Source organism: Notolabrus celidotus, chromosome 13, assembly GCF_009762535.1.
Source record: "Notolabrus celidotus isolate fNotCel1 chromosome 13, fNotCel1.pri, whole genome shotgun sequence".
NCBI lineage: Eukaryota > Metazoa > Chordata > Actinopteri > Labriformes > Labridae > Notolabrus > Notolabrus celidotus.
This window is the reverse complement of record NC_048284.1, coordinates 3841264-3859759: the sequence shown is the minus strand read 5'-3', so window position 1 is coordinate 3859759 and position 18496 is coordinate 3841264. Positions and strand designations below refer to the sequence as shown.

General features: G+C 39.6%; 1 protein-coding gene across 2 annotated transcripts in view; it reads left to right on the top strand.

The window, feature by feature from the left end:
• fam184a (family with sequence similarity 184 member A) overlaps positions 1-18496 on the top strand; it is a 296890-nt gene that overhangs the window by 224706 nt on the left and 53688 nt on the right. For both annotated transcript variants that reach the window (XM_034699996.1, XM_034699997.1), the window contains exons 15-16: positions 5201-5354; positions 9209-9336. In XM_034699996.1, coding sequence (XP_034555887.1) covers positions 5201-5354; positions 9209-9336 — 282 coding nt within the window. The remainder of the gene's footprint in view (positions 1-5200; positions 5355-9208; positions 9337-18496) is intronic.

The following is an 18496-nucleotide window of genomic DNA, read 5'->3' as shown; positions in this document are numbered from 1 at the left end:
AAATGGAAGTTAAAACTTGGAAAGAGACTGTACACTAAAGCTAAAGTTGGAAGAAGACTGAAAGTCAAAGTCAAAACCAAGCGGCAACCTCAGGTCTTAAAATATGATGCCCATGTGGAAGTGTTAAAAACTGCAGTTCATTGAGCGTCCACTTGAGGCTTGCTGCAGAAACACAGGAAACCACATACACACCCATTCAAAGAAGGTGATCTTTACAGCATTAAACAAACATGTTTACAGCCTGGTTCAAAAAAACTGTTCAGGTCTGAAGAGCTCATTTCTTTATTTGTTAAACTTTACATGGGGTGTGTTTTTCCTCTACTTTGTTTTGAAGGTATTAGGGCTACAAGTTTTGCATAATTGGACTTACTTAGTGGTGTGGCTGACTTGACTGTGACAGAATGACATGAGGCTAAAGATGGGCCTCAACCCTGCGACCATGCCATTTTATGTCTCCTGATAGGTCAACTAAAAGTACCAATATGGCTGCCATTGGAGTTAAAACCATGCAGAAACCATCTGTCTTCTGGTCTGTCATTTCTCTGCCTGCACACACTGTACGGGGGTGAATTAATTTTTTTATAGCTTGTTATTTTTGATGATATTAAGTTTAAGAGTTTTGCCCAAATAAAGACATGACTGACTTGATTGACAGGCGGGAACCATAGACTGTAAATAAAAATGGACAGCGTTGCTCCGCCTCTTCCCGTGGTACAGTTCTGAAGCCAAAAAATCCCTCTCCTGGGTGCCGCCATTGTGCAGCCAGAGCCTGTGAAGCCTTTGTAATAAGCTCCACCCTACAGCGTGACGTCACAAGACGCTGTGTCCTTTGAAGTTTCGTTCTACGGCGGCTGTGAATCAAAGGAAACAGGAAGTAGAACCCCGTTTTTTAAACTCTAATAACTAACGAAAAAGAAACTTTTCAGAAAAAAGAGACCTTGGACATAAAACACTCAAATACTAACTACATATCACCACAGCATACGGATGTGAGAAACATTCGTACCACGTGTATTTATTTTTTAAAGTTTGACTGCTCCCCCATTCAAATGAATGGGGGAGACAGATTTTTTGACCTATACTGCAGCCAGCCACCAGGGGGCAGTCACACTGCTGAAAGCCTCACCACCAGGGCCGTATCCGGCACGCTTGGCGGGAACACTGTAGCTGTTAGCGAGGAGGCTCATAGCCCGCCTCTTTACCTCACACTAGCTTGGACGATGTTAGGTTGAGTTCAGCATTTCCAATATGGCTGCCGCCGCCGATCGGCTTCAAAACAGGGCTTCAGGAACAGATGGGTGACGTCACGGATACTACGTCCATTTATTATGCAGTCTATGGTTGAAACCAGTAATAACTCTGTGAACTGAAGCTGAAGCTGGAAACAGGCTGATTTGAAACACTGGAGAAAAGACTCAAACCAGAACTCCCAGAAATACTAAATGTCAGTTTAAACTGAAAAATGAGATGATAACTCGAGGTGATTGTGGAAAATGTCTGTAAACAGAAGTTGAAACCAGACAAAAAAAAAGTCTTGAAGTGAAAGTTAAAAAGTGAATCAAAACTCTTAATGAGAGTTAGAAATGTGAAATAAGTCTGTGGGCGGAAGTCTAAACTGGAAATTAGATTCTAATTGGAGATCAGGCGAGGAATAATCCTGGGAGTGAAAGTCGGAGGCAGAAAATCTGACTGTAAATGGAAGCCGAAACTGGTAATGCGACTTTAATTGGAGGTTAAACTGGAAATGACTCTGCTAATAAAAGTTAGACTGAAAAACCAGACGGTGAAAACTGTACACACGGAGGAAAACTGCTCTCAAGTTAGTGATTAATAAAAGAAACAAGAACATGGTGACTGTCAGAGAGATGGAGGCAAAAACTGACTGTGTATATGTGTGTGTGTGTGTGTGTGTTGTTGTGTTTGTTGTGGCACAGTTCCAGCCAGCAGTGCTAATACCTGACGTTTAATGCTGTGTGTTTAAGTGCTTGTCAGTTCTCTTTGTTCTAATATGTTGTTCCAGTTAAGTTGTTTGTTAAATACCTTTAATGAAGCCAACCATGTAAACAACAACAACAGCACTAACAGCTACACAGCTTAATTAATCACCTCTGCATGAGAAAATGATAGATTATTATTTTTGTAAAAACAGAGCTCACAGTCTTGCTCCTCGAGTTGTGTGGACTCGTGCCTTTAATTAAAGGTGACATATCATGCAAAATGGACTTTTTAATGGTTCTCTACCTGAAATATGTGTCCCTGTCTACAAACCCCCCGAGAATGAAAAAAATCCATTCTGCCCCTGTTCTGATTTCTCCACCTTTCTGTAAATGTGTGTGAAACGAGCCGTTTCAGACTTCCGTGTTTTTGTTACGTAACAACAATATCCGGTCTGTCACGGAGTCAGAGCTCGGAGCTTGTTCAGCCCATAGACTGTATAAAATAATACTGAATCCCCTCCTCCGTTTTTCATTCCCTGCACACATGTGTGCTAACAAGGAGCTTAGGAGGGAGGCATGCTAGTTGTAGGCTGTCTTAATAAACACAAAGGTCGGTTTTACTCCCCACGTCTGCAGATTTGAAGATCTAGTGGATGATTTTTATTTGTCATGGATAAGTGCTAGCGCTAATTAGCATAGCCACATAGCTATATGTTCATAGCTGTAGCTGCAGCTGTGTACCAAGACACACGTCGACATACTGACAAATAAAACAACAAGAAACACTAAATCTGTGACCAATCCTTCAGAAAGGTCCCGCTGCCTTTCTGGCAGAGGTCGGTTTTACTCCCCACGTCTGCAGATTTGAAGATCTAGTGGTTGATTTTTATTTATCATGGATAAGTGCTAGCGCTAGTTAGCATAGCCACATAGCTACATGGTTCGTTGTACCAAGACACACGTGGACATACTGATAAATAAAACAGCAAGAAACACTAAATCTATGACCAATCCTTCAGAAAGGTCCTGCTACAGGCGCCTCTCCGTCAGGATCAGATTCAGAGGGTTGAAGTAACGCAGGTCTGTGAGCAGCCGTGTATATTCAGCCAACATGTTAACATTAGATCAACGTGCTGGAGAGCCGAGGCACACCCACTTCCTGAGGGGGCGTGGTCAGAGAGAAAACAGAGTGTTCTGAGGAGGACTGAAGAAAAGGACTTTTCAGGCAGACCAAAATCTGATTTCAAAGTGTTTTTTTGAGCATAAACTTTAAAGACATGTTTTGGGGACCTCTTAGACCAATATATATTGATGAAAAAAGCGTGATATGTCACCTTTAAGGAAACCACAGGAACCTGATTACCTGATCCATGATTTACCTACTTTTTGAATGTAGCTTTTCCTCATGACTCCGTCTAACCCCTCCCCTCCTCCCTCAGAGCTCCTCCACGTGTTCACGAATCGGCTCGTCATCCCTACAGCGTCCGGACGGACGCTACAATAAATATATATTTTCTGTAGGACTTACTGAACGTCATTAATTATTCTGCTTGTTGGTGAGAGCTTTTTAGACTCTGATCCGGACTACAGTCCTGAGCAAAGCACCTCATCAGGTTCGAGGGGACAGGCCCGAGGACGAGCGAGAGGGGCAGTAAATAGAGTCAGGGGAAGTAGAGGCAGGAGACGGGGACTCGGAGGAGTGCACGCCGGGGAAATGTACGCGCAGGAGGAGGGCAGAACGGCAGGACGGGATTTGATTGGTTTAAAATTTGGGGAGCCAAAAAACGGTGATTGGTTGGTGTTTTCCCAGGTTTACTCCGGCTGTAGAGAGCAGCTTTTTTTCACTCTTTTTTAGGAACACATTATGTATTGATTGCCATCAGGACATAAAGATCATTTTAACCAGTATAACAAAAAGTGTATCTAAATCTGATTACCAACCCCAGCTTTAAAAATCCAAATAATTTCATAAATAATAATTAGTCAGAGTTGTGTTGCTGTATTATAATTTTGTGTAATAAAAAAAAAGAATAATAATAATTAGAATATAATATAATAGAAATAAAATAATAGAAATGCATACAATACACTTAAATAAATGAAATAATAATGTAATGTATTTCACCAATCAGTTCATCAGAAAGTCAACTAAACGAAAATATAATTTATTCATTGTAATCTTGCTGTGATACTCTCCATATAAAACATGTCCTTAATTGTATTCCTCCACTGAGTGACTGTGGAGAGCTGTGGCTTTAACCAGGAAACTGTGATGATCTTTTTTGCAACCAAAACCAGGACCCTGAGCAGCGCTGCATAGACACTGCACTCCTCATCCCCTGGCAATAAGAAGTAGGAGGGTTCAAAGGATAGTTCTGTACCCAAAGAGTTTTTAATTTCAAGTTGAATACCTTTTTATAATATGTCCTGCTGTCGTACTTTACAAAACAAGGTCGGTTTAAAGAGCGTGTTTTTAGATGATGCCATTCTGAGAAGGAAATGTCAGCAGACCCCTTGAGATCGAGTTTTATAAATTTTTTAATAAAGTATTATCCTATTTAATACATTTTGACTCAAAAGGTAAATTTTGATCCTCTGCTAATGGAGCAAATTCTTGATTTTCTAATGCTTTTTACCATCAAAGGAGAATTCACTTCATTTCAAACTCTTAAAAACTCTGCAGAAGAGAAACTTGGGATTGAATTGAGTTTCAGTCAAGGCCGTTCTGCTCAGGAGTCTGTAGAAAGAGTCTGCAAACCTTTTAAAGAGACTTCAGATATAAAGGAGAGGAGTCTGTCGTTCAGGAGTGATCTCCTCTCTCTGTGTTGATGAAAAAGTGTGCTGTAGAAACAGTTCAGTTCTTCTTCCTGACTGATGTTTCATTGCCGTTAAAGTTAGTGTAGGATGATTTGGAGTGTCTCCTTCGGCACTCAGAGGATTTCAAATGTTGCTAAAAAGCTTCCGTATCTCTCCGTGCTTCCTTTTTCCATTTTCATCTCATATCTCTCCTTCCGCTTACATTCCTCTCCCGCTCCATCATCCTCCTTCTACATGTTCAACTTTTAAATAACAAATGTTCCTCTTTCCCTCCCTCTTTTCCTCTACCCTACTTTCCTCGATTCCCTCACACTTCTCTCCCCCCGGCCCTCCCACTCTCTGTTCTCCACTTTCCGCCTATTTTCCTGCCTAACCGTTGTTCCTTTCTCTTATCCTCTTCCCCCTGTTTTTCCCTCACCTCCCTCCTTCCCACATCTCTCGTTCAGGACCTGGAGGAGCGTCTCCGCCATCACCACCATGCAGAGCTGCAGTCTCTCAGAGAGGCTCACCGCCAGAGCATCGAGACGCTCAAACAGCAGTCGGAACAAGAGCTGCAAACACTCCGCTTTGAGCTGGAGGACGAGGGCAAAGCCATGCTGGGTGAGGTCCTGTGTGTGTGTGTGTGTGTGTGTGTGTGTGTGTGTGTTGGGATGGGGTGGGGGACGTTCAAAGCATTCATCCTGCTATGAATCTTCAGCAGATTTTCTGTTACTCATGAAGCCACAGGTTCACAGTGTGAGCTCATCTAACTGAGAAAATAGCAGCAAAAAGGCAACACCCCTTTCCTTTCATGTGTAAGATATAAAACTTTGCTCTGTAGATGAAAAAGTCCTAACCATATACACTTAAACCATACGACAAAACTTCACACGATAAGACATGAAAACCACACAATACTATACCATATCATACAATACGACATGACACAAAGCCATTCAACACAACACAACACAACAGAAAACCATACCATACCATACAACACAACTTTACATGACACAATATGATACCATTCCATACCATATAATACCACAAAACATGGCATGACACGCCACCATACCCTACCATACCCTATGACACGGCACCGTACCACAACATACCATACAACATACCATACAACACGCCATCATACCCTACTATACCCTACGACACACCATCATACCCTATGACACCATACCATAACATACTATACAACACGCCATCATACCACAACATACCATACAACATGCCATCATACCCTACCATACCCTACGACACGCCACCATACCCTACCATACCCTATGACACGCCACCATACCCTACCATACCCTATGACACAGCACCATACTCTACCATACCCTATGACACGCCACCATACCCTACCATACCCTATGACACAGCACCATACCACAACATACCATACAACACGCCATCATACCCTACCATACCCTACGACACGCCACCATACCCTACCATACCCTATGACACAGCACCATACCACAACATACCATACAACACGCCATCATACCCTAGCATGCCCTCGGACACGCCATCATACCCTATGACACCATACCACAACATACCATACAACACGCCATCATACCCTACCATACCCTACGACACGCCACCATACCCTACCATACCCTATGACACAGCACCATACCACAACATACCATACAACACGCCATCATACCCTACCATACCCTACGACACGCCATCATACCCCATGACACCATACCATAACATACCATACAACACACCATCATACCACAACATACCATACAACATGCCATCATACCCTACCATACCCTACTACAAGCCATCATACCCTATGACACCATACCATAACATACCCTACGACACGCCATCATACCCTACCATACCCTACGACACGCCACCATACCCTACCATACCCTATGACACGCCACCATACCCTACCATACCCTATGACACGCCACCATACCCTACCATACCCTATGACACGGCACCGTACCATAACATACCATGCAACACGCCACCATACCCTATGACACCATACCATAACATACCATGCAACACGCCACAACATGACACAACATGACACAACATGAAACAGTGCCATACCATACGACGCCATACCATACCATACCATAGGACATAACATGACACAGCGCCATACCATACCATACCATATGACATAACATGACACAGCGCCATACCATACCATAACATATGACATAACATGACACAACATGACACAACATGACACAACATGACACAGTGCCATACCATACGACGCCATACCATACCATACCATAGGACAACATGACACAGCGCCATACCATACCATACCATGCCATATGACATAACATGACACAGCATGACACAACATGACACAGTAGCATACCATACCATACCATATCATATCATACCCTCCAACGTGACACCATACCATACCGTACGACACCACACAAGACACCACACAACACGACACCATACCATACGACACGACATGACACAATACCATACGCCACTATACGATAGAATATGATACAATTCAATACAATAAAATAAACGTATCTTCCACATTAGTATTAGTAAATAGTTTTCATAATGCCACTTAACATATTGTCTTTTCACAACACGTCATGGCCTCAAATATAAACTTTCAAATTACTCGTAACAACTAGCTTCAACTAGAATCAATTGAAAGCCATTCAGTGTAGTGCTAAATCATGTTTTTCCTGTTTACAAAGGCTCCTGATGAGAAATCATGCTTTCATATTTGTTCTTTTTCTCATTAATTTAAAACTTTGGGGAGAAAAACTACTAAAAGACTTACTGAGTCATCAGGTCTCCAGGGGAGTTCACTGAAGTCTGAGTGATGTTTCCACTTTCACTCCTCTGTATTGAAATTTGAAGTTAATACTGATGTAACTATGAATACATTAGGCTATATGGACGGAAAGGAGAGGCAGATTAAAAGCTTTATTTTTCACTGCCTGCATTTTTTATCTTCATCTTTTATAGAGAAAAACACCAAACCCCCTGCAGCACTGATTGCACCGTCACAGCTATCTGTCTCCAGTCAACGCAGAATTTAGAGAAAACGCTGAGATGCAGTCTGTGTTTTTATTTACAGTATAATGAAGTCTGAAACCAGCTTTAAAAATAAGTAATGGTCTGTTTGCGAAGTACAGAGAGAACATTACCACAAACCTAAGGACTCAAATGGACCAACAGAGCTGGAAAGTGCAATAAAATCTTAGCCGGTTTTTAGTGCTAACACACTCGTACGGCTGTGAAAAATGGTCTTCCATTAACCTTGGTGTCATGGTCCTGACACAGAAGTGCTGCTTCCATCTATCTCTCACTTCCCCACATCCTGACATCCTTTTATTACCTCTTCCTCTTCATCTCTCTTACCTTTCTCTCTCTGCTGCCTGTGAGTGAATGTGTCAGAACATGTGTGTGCTCAGGTGTGAGCGTAAGTGAATATTACATGTTTCTGTGATGTTTCCACAGCCTTATTTTTGACGTATGCATTAGTTCTACATTGAAGCGTAAATCTAAGAGTCCCACCTCTGCTTCTCTAAACCATGAGGCTGTTTGCACTGGAGGTGTTCATTGGAGTGAGGATTAAAGGCCACTTGGGTAAAGGTAGCTGCAGCACTCTGCTTTATGTGCAGAATAAAAGGACTATTTGTTTTGTAATAAAAATGCCATTGCACCTAATGAGCACTTTTTTTGCAGCTAGGCTAAAGGTCGGGTAACATTTTATCACAAATCCAAATCCAAAGTGTGCAGCCAAGCATTGTACTGCAAGTGAAATATGTTCTGCAGAACCAACACGTTGCAAAGTTACACACACTGCAAGAGTTTGTTTAGCATCAGTCCTGTCCTAAACACCTACCAGTCAAAAGTTTGGAAACACCTTCTCATTCAAGGGTTTGTATTTATTTTAATTATTGTAAACACTGTAGATTAATACAGAAGACATCAAAACTATGAAAGAACATATATGGAATTATTTAACTCACAAAAAAGTGTTAAACAAAGCAGAATATGTTTTATATTTTACATTCTGTAAAGTAGCCCCCTTTTTCCTTCATGACAGCTTTGCACACTCTTGGTATTCTCTCAGTCTGCTTCATGAAGTGGTCTCCTGGAATGGTTTCTAATGAACATGAGCCTTGTCAAGAGTTCATTTGTAGAATGACTTGCCTTCTTAATGTGTTTGAGACCATCAGTTGTGTTGTTCAGAGGTAGGGTTAGTACACAATGGATAGTCCTATTTGACCACTGTTGTAACCCAGTTTATGACAAAATTATTTCATAGTTCTGATGTCTTCAGTATTAATCTACAATGTTGGAAATAATTAGAATAAATAAAACATTGAATGAGAAGGTGTGTCCACACTTTTGACTGATAGTGTATGTTTCTATATTCTGCATAATTGACACACAATGTTTTTTTTTCCATGACATTCTCCCATCAGCCTCTCTGCGCTCAGAACTGAACCACATCCACGCGTCAGCCATAGAACACCTGAGACAAACCCACCAACAGGAGTCAGCCGCTGCCAAACTCGAGCTGGAGAAGACCCTGGAGAAGAACCGGATACAGGTAGGACTTATTGTGTGAAGTCCTCTTGATTAAAGACAAACCCTAATGTCTTGATGTCTAGTGTGTGAGCTGCTGTAGACGTCCTCCTGCTGTGGATGATCTGGACTCCAGCTGATACGGACGTGCTGGACTCCAGCGGCAACAGCTTCTACGACTCGTCTCATCACTATCACCTCTCTCTCTCTTACTCCCCTCTATCCGTCTTTCCAGACCCAACTCGGTCGAGGCATGATGGCTGTCTAACATGAGTCTGGTCCTGCTGGAGGTTTCTGCCTGTTAAAGGAAGTTTTTCCTTGCCACTGTAACTAGCTAAATACTGCAAGGTGCAACGCTCATGATGGATTAAGGTGGGGTCAGACTGAGTCTTACTCTGTCTTGAAGTTGGGTCTCTGTTCATGATTTGACATAGAGTGGTCTAGACCTCCTATGTTTGTAAAGGGTCTTGAGATAACGTTTGTTGTGATTTGGCACTATGCAAATAAAGATTGATTGATTGATTGATTGATTGATTGATTGATTGATTGACTGACTGATTGATTGATTGATTGATTGATTGATTGATTGATTGATTGATTGATTGATTGATTGATTGATTGATGTCTTGACAGTTAATTATAATACTGAAATGATCTTCATCCTCGTGTATCTGAAACAAAGCTTCTGTGATGAATCCTCGGATAAACTCCGGCGTGTTCTATTTCTTCTTCCACTAGTAGAGTGAAGATTTTCTGGCTAAACAGATAGAGTCCAGAGTGTGTAAACACCTCTAAATCTGCTTCTCCCTCACACTATTAAACACATTCATTCACAGTCTCCCCGAGGAAGCTGTTCGAGTGAGAAACACAGCGTGAGCCCAAAAGACACTCAGAGGCAAATCCACTGAGAATGGATTGTGTCTGCTGATAGTACCAAGATTTGTGCATCACTCGCCCTCGCTATCCGCTCCGTCTCAAGGTCTAATTCACAAAGAGTATCACGCTAATGATAATCAAGAGTGAACACACTTGTAAAGTTTGCAGGTTTGTGCTCTTGTTTTGCATCTGATTGTGGAGGGGAGCTGTCAGCATCTCCACTCTCTGGTGAACAAAGCTGCACTGTGCACTCTAATCCTGAGCTATATTCTTTCTATCCACAGATGATGAGCAGAATTGGAAGGGTGCACTTTTAATCAATGCATTATGAAGTTGATTCATGACGGATGTGACACTCAATCAATCAATCAATCTTTATTTGTATAGCGCCAAATCACAACAAACGTTATCACAAGACGCTTTTACAAACATAGGAGGTCTAGACCACTCTATGTCAAATCATGAACAGAGACCAAACACCAAGACAGGATAAGACTCAGTCTGGCCCTTACCTTAATCCATCATGAGCATTGCACATTGCAGTATTTAGCTAGTTACAGTGGTGAGGAAAAACTTCCTTTTTAACAGGCAGAAACCTCAGGCAGAACCAGACTCATGTTAGACAGCCATCATGCTAAGACCAAGTTGGGTCTTAAAAGACAGATAGAGGGGAGTAAGAGAGAGAGGTGATAGTGATGAGACGAGTAGTAGAAGCTGTTGCCGCTGGAGTCCAGCACGTCCGTATCAGCTGGAGTCCAGAACGTCCGCTGCAGGAGGACGTCTACGGCAGCTCAGGGGAACCTATGAGACAATGAAGCTCAGGGACTCCAGAAAGGTCTATGGTTAGTAACTTTAATGGGACAGGAAGAGTTAAAGTAAGTGATGAGGGGGTTGGGGGGAAGGGGGTGAGCTAGGATCCCAGTGTGTCAGTGCGCCAGTCCCCCGGCAGTCTAGGCCTATAGCAGCATGACAAAAGCTGGTCCAAGCCTGAGCCAGCTCTAACTATAAGCTTTATCAAAAAGGAAAGTTTTAAGCCTACTCTTAAAAGTAGAGAGGGTGTCTGCCTCCCGGACCCTGACTGGTAGATGATTCCAAAGGAGAGGGGCCTGATAACTGAAGGTTCTACCTCCCATACTACACTGAGAGCTAGCAAGAGCAGCTCATACAGATACATCCCTGTCCTGCAAGAGTCACAGACAGCCCCAGACTGATTTAACCCCTGATTCTAATAATAACAGTGACGTCAAAGTAATTTTAACAGACTTTATGTGCAGATATATTACTTTTAGGTCATTCAGAGGGGAAGTCTTGTCATGCCTACAGGAAAATTTGAGCGTGACATCACTTGTAAACACAGCAAAACTTTTCCTCTAACTTTATGTGGTTGTATAAGTGCCTGTGTTTGTGTATCATACATACAGTATTCTGCAGGAGGTTCATTTGCAAGGAAAAGGGGCAACTTTGCACCCAAATGAAGGCATAATGGCTTACTCCGTAGTGCATTTTGTGGTGCATTTAACCATTTGCATGTGCTTTTTGAATGAGACATCTTCAAGCCCCAAAGCCACACAATCCTTCCGTGAGTCAGGCCCTCAGATCTACTGGCACAAAGTTAGACAGCTTATTGTAATGCCAGCATCTGTGTATATGACATTAATAGCACATAAAATGTAAGTCCTGGTAGTTCAGTGACACCCAGCAGGATACAGCAGCTGGGTTTTCCAACTATAGATCCTCAGAGAGCAGCTACTTTGTCATTTCATACTGTGCAGGGTGCAGGTAGCTCTCCACAAAGCAGCGGGACACAGTAAAGTAAAGACGGTCGTTGCCTCAAGCTTCAGCGTGGCTGCTCGTTCCGTCTCCATTACCTCCTGAAACATTACAACTGCTCCTCTGTCGGGAAACTGCCGGGGATGGCTGCTGCTTTTTGTAAATGCACCATTCATAACTTCAGTGAACACTAACACAGATGACAAATGAATAGTGTTTCCTTTGGCTGCTTCACAGTAATGACCTCTTGTTTTAAGCTTTGAAGTGAAACAGTTCAAAGCAGAGACAGCAGGAACTTTTTAGAAATGGTGTGAAGAGAGTGAAAGTTAACAGCTGATGTAAATATCATCAAAATCGCTCGCTTCAATGTTTCCTGTCTAGGGTAGTTTGAATCAAGAGGAAGAATGGTGGACATTATATATTGTATCGTATTGTATCAAATAGTATCGCATTATACGGAATAGTACCATATCCTATCGGATAGTATTGTATTGTAGTGAATAGTATTGCATCACGTCTATCGTATCAAAATGTATCAAATAGTATTGTATAGATACTTTTCATAGTATTGAATCGTATCAAATAGTATCGTATCCTAACGTATCAAACTATATTGTATCATATCGCATAGCAACATATCGTATTTTATCAAATCGAATAGAATTGTATCTAATCATATTTTATTGTATCAATAAGTACCATATCAAAGAGAATTTTACTAAACCGTATCATATTGTATTGTATTGAATATTACCTTATTGAATCGTATTGTATCCTATCATATTGAATAGTATCGTATGGAAGATTACGTAAGGTGTCAAACTATATCGTATCATATCAAATAGTATTGTATCGTATCACATTGTATCATATCACAACCAATAGTATTGTATCGTATAGTATCATATCGTAATGAATCATATCGTATTGTCAGAGGTGGGTAGAGTATACCGAAACAGTACTCAAGTAAAAGTACTGTTACTTTCTAATGATGTTACTCAAGTAGAAGTAAGAGTACTCATAGAAATAAGTACTTGAGTAAGAGTAAATAAGTACCTAAAAAAAAAACTACTCAAGTAGTGAGTAACTTGTGAGTAGTATCATATATAAAATTGTACTGTATTGGAAATGCTAATAATAATGTGAAGCGCACACTGCCTTTAATAAAGTGACATAAATAGGAAAATGCCAAAATGAATGCTGTTAGGCATGGTTTACTTTCAAACATTAAAGAAAGAGAAGCTGCAATGTGCACAAACTAATGTACCCGCTTTCATTTTTTAAAACAAGCTGAAACTTCAAACTGTGTCTGAGATGTCATCAGAACTCCACAACATTAATACTCCAACATTACAATAAAAAATATATCTATGCCTTCCAAACTTTCTTTTTTAACCTTTAACTTATTTTCAGTACATCTTACTTAAAAAAATAACTTGAAAATACTAAAACAACTTGGAAGTGTTTAAAAAGGCCATGAACTCAGTCCTGAAGAACCTCTCTGAGGTGACTGTTTTATTAGCATGCTACCTTACTGCTCTTATAAGTTACTTTAGATTACTTTCCAACATTTCTAACATGCTTTTAAGATTTAATGTTAACCAGTATGATCCTTAGCTTACCTAACTGATAACTCACTATAACATGTTTTTTAAGATTTAATATTAACTAGTATGATCCTTAGCTTACCTAACTGATAACTCACTATGACATGTTTTTTAAGATTTAATATTAACCAGTATGATCCTTAGCTTACCTAACTGATAACTCACCATGGCATGTTTTTAAGATTTAATATTAACCAGTATGATCCTTAGCTTACCTAACTACTAACTAACTATAACATGTTTTTAAGATTTAATATTAACCAGTATGATCCTAAGCTTACCTCACTGATTACTCACCATGACATGCTTTTTAAAATGTAATTGTTCTATAAGCTCAAGATTTCCACCGTATAGACAGAGTAAGCAGCGCGTAATGTTTCTCCTCGTCATTTAGAAGTTATGAGAGAGTCCGGATGTTGGGTACAGGGTAAACATGTTCCTCCAAAGGGGACGCAGGTATAACGCAGCCTCTCTCCCCAGCCGTAGGTGGAGGCGGGGGCGGAGCTACTTCTCTGTTCATTCAGTGTTGAGGCTATTTATAGCTCTGGATCAGAAGGAGCCGCGTGAGAGATCGGCTGAGTATAAAACAATATAAAATGAAGAAAAAAAGGAACGGTAAAAGTAGCGACTGGACAGCCCAATGTAACGAAGTAAAAGTACATATTTTTTAACACAAATGTACTTGAGTAGGAGTAAAAAGTACTCTGCAAAACAAATACTCTCAGAAGTACAATTTTTTGAAAAAACTACTCAAGTACATGTAACGGAGTAAATGTAACTCGTTACTACCCACCTCTGCGTATTGTATTGTATCGTATAGTATCGTATAGTATCGTCAAGTATCAAATGGTATAGTATCGTATTGTATTGTATAGTATCGTACAGTATCATATCGTATAGTATCGTATCGTAAAATATCAAATCGTATAGTATCGTATCATATAGTATCGTAAAGTATCAAATTGTATAGTATCATATCGTATAGTATCACAAAGTATCGTATAGTATCGTAAAGTATCATATCGTATATTATCATATCGTATATTATCGTATCGTATAGTATTGTATCGTATAGTATCGTAAAGTATCGTATAGTATCGTAAAGTATCAAATCGTATAGTATCGTATCGTATAGTATCGTATAGTATCGTAAAGTATCATATCGTATAGTATCGTATCGTAAAATATCAAATCGTATAGTATCGTATCATATAGTATCGTAAAGTATCAAATTGTATAGTATCATATCGTATAGTATCGTATCGTATAGTATCACAAAGTATCGTATAGTATCGTAAAGTATCATATCGTATATTATCATATCGTATATTATCGTATCGTATAGTATCGTATAGTATCGTATAGTATCGTATAGTATCGTAAAGTATCAAATCGTATATTATCGTATCGTATAGTATTGTATCGTATAGTATCGTAAAGTATCGTATAGTATCGTAAAGTATCAAATCGTATAGTATCGTATCGTATAGTATCGTATAGTATCGTAAAGTATCATATCGTATAGTATCGTATAGTATCGTATAGCATCAAATCGTATAGCATCATATCGTATAGTATCGATCGTATCATAACCAATAGTATCGTATCGTATAATATCGTATCGTATAGTATCGATCGTATCATAACCAATAGTATCGTATCGTATAATATCGTATCATATAGTATCGTATTGTATCGTATAGTATCGTAATGTATCATATCGTATCCTATCGTATCGTAACATAACTTAAAGTATAATATCGTATCGTATAGTATAATATCGTATGGTATCATATCGTATAGTATTGTATTGTATTATATCGTATCCTATCGTATCGTAACGTATTGTATCGTATAATATCATATCTTATAGTATCGTATCGTACAGTATAGTATCACATCGTATCACATCGTATCGTATTATATCGTATAGTATCATATCCTATAGTACAGTATAGGTTCGTATGGTATCATATCGTATAGTATAGTATCGTATCATATCGTATAGTATCATATCCTATAGTATAGTATCATATCGTATATTATTGTATCGTATAGTATTGTATGGTATAGTATAGTATTGTGTCGAATCATATCGTACCGTTTTATATCAAATAGTATCACACTGTATCGATTAGCATTGTATAGTATCATATCATAGTATCTTATTGTATCGTATCGCATAGTATCGCATTGTATTGTATCATATTGTGTCGTATCATGTTGTTCCGTTTTATATCGAATAGTATCGTATTGTATCGTCTTATATCATATTGAATAGTTTCGTATCATATTGTATCGTATTGAATAGTATCTATCTAAGAGTATCGCCTGGAGTCGTATCAAAATAATTATTTGATAATTATTCAGATAATAGAACACTGTACCATACAGAATCATATTGTATGGTACAGAGTTCTATTATTTGAATAATTATCTAGACTTTAAAAGTATCAGTAGAAAAATAAAAAAGGAAGTTGAAAATGAAACTTCTAAATTTGGGAAAACATTTTTGGATGTTTATAATTTTCAGCTTTTTAAATGTGTTTTAAATGTTCACCTCTGCCGTCTGTCAAAGTGAAATTAGATGGAAATGGAGACCATGTAAGATAATGTTGCAAGCATTTCACACCCGCTGCAGGCCCATACAAACACACACACACACACACACACACAAACATAAGCACACACACACACACACACACACACACACACACACACAAACACACATACAAGCACACCAATGGCAACAACAACAACCAGCATGCTACCTCTTACCCCCTCTTGTAAATCTAGCTAATTAGCCTATCACCATGAGCTCACCTTATGATACAGATGTTCTCACAGAGAGGCACAGCTGGTCGTCTTTAACACCCCTGCACACACCGCCGTTGCTCCCTCACATCTCCAGTTGCCACGGCAATACAGAGTCAATAAAGGCTAATAGTGGAGTGTTACAGCCTGCACTACCTGTCAGTCATAAGGCCCTCGAAAACACGCTGGAAAATTGAGTTCAGATGGCAGTCACTCCTGGAGAACAAACGCTTCACTCTGACCCTCAGGTAGATTCAGGTTGAGTGACAGGCCTTCGTTTAGTCTGATGTTTCCACAGCTGCACGTGTGAAGAGTTATCAGCTGTTTGTTTACTTACTGGGTGAGGAATACTGTGTGTTTGAGAGAGATACAAAGACGGAAAGGATATGATACAAAGACACTGTGAGCTGTACCTTGTATGGCTTTCCAAAGAGTCTCTTTTGAGCTGTATTTCTTGCCATTACTGTAAATTATCTCCTTTATTATTGACCGCAAGTTCTCAGTCGGGTTGAGATTGGGTAAGCAGGTAGGCCAGTGCATGAGGTGTTCCTCTTTTGTATTTTCCTCCATGGAGGAAAAGATCTTCAGCTAAAGTGAAAAAGATGCTAGTGTTCATGCATGAGCACAATGCACCATCACATGCCTCACGTTATTCCCAGGACAGGATGGCATCTCAGGGCTTTAAAGAGAATCGCCTCATGAACTGGCCTGCCCGCTCACCTGATCTCAACCCGACTGAGAACTTGTGGTCAGATAATTTACAGTAATGGCAAGAAATACAGCTCAAAAGAGCCTCTTTGGAAAGCCAAACAAGGTACAGCTCACGGAGTCGGCAGAGAAGTCATCAGAAACCTCACTAAATCAGTTCACAGTGACCTCTGACCCTCACTGAAAGAAAAGGAGGTTATATTGGACATTAGAGAAACACTTTAGATTTGAAATGTTTCAGAGACATTAACAGTTTTTTTTGTACACAAATGTAAAGAAAACAGTTGTTTTTGTTGAAGTTTGAAAACAGTTGTAGTAATTATTACTATTTTCAATCAATAGAACGTTTAAAATGATGCCTAGTTCTTCATTTCCACAAGTTATATGCTCTTATCACCAACTTGCAGAATAATTTGGCACGCTCATTTCTGCAGATTCTGCATTTATTTAAAAAAAAACAGCCGAAAAGCTTCATTTTAACCACACAGTTGAAGAAATATATTCACTATCTGACTTCCTAACAAATTTGAAAACGACTGTTGATATAGTCTTTGAAATAGTCACAAAAATACAACTTACCTAATAATTGTGCACCAAACTATGCGTGTAGCATGACCCAAAAAACTATAACATGAGTGGAAAAATTGAATTTCCCCCCTGGGGATTAATAAAGTACGTTTCTTCTTCTTTCTTCTTCTTTCTTCTTCTTTCTTCTTCTTATGCGACGCACGTCAGCTTTTTTATATGCTGTCATACGCTGGCTAAATCGTCATGGTGTGACAGGGCCATAAGGCATCCCAAATCAGTAAAGCAATTTCTTGTGATTCAAAATATACCAATCAACATTTTTCCTTCTCTTTGGGACACTTTTTTTGTTCTTTAAGATTTACTTGGTGGCTATTTGCAACCGATTCATAGAGGACTGTAGCATATTTATATACGTGGTGCCTGCTCTACCTACTGAGTGAACCAGCGTCCAGTTTCTGCTTCTTTTTAACAATACATCAGTCATTTTTTTTCAGTATAATAAGTGTTAAAAACTGTTGCTTGTCACAATTTATTCTGGTGCAGAAAGTGACCTTTTTAAAATTCATCTTTTGTTCAACCAGCAATCAAAACCAGCAGACCTCCCTTCACTTTGATAAATGGCAAGCAGCAAGGAAAATCCTTTTTGAATTAAAGAAGCTGAAATTGTCAAATGTTTGACAAGCAGCTTAGGAAAAGAACTGAAGAAATTAAAAGATGGATGAAAGAGTTAGTGTCGTGCTTCTTTTGGGAATTTTTGGGCGTGAGAATCTGCAGAAACATGTTTTAGATTTGAATCACAATAAAAGCACCGTATATCATTTAATAGCCAAACCCTTGCTCTTAAAAGTTGCATATTTCAGCTTCTTTAAGGTAACTGAAGAT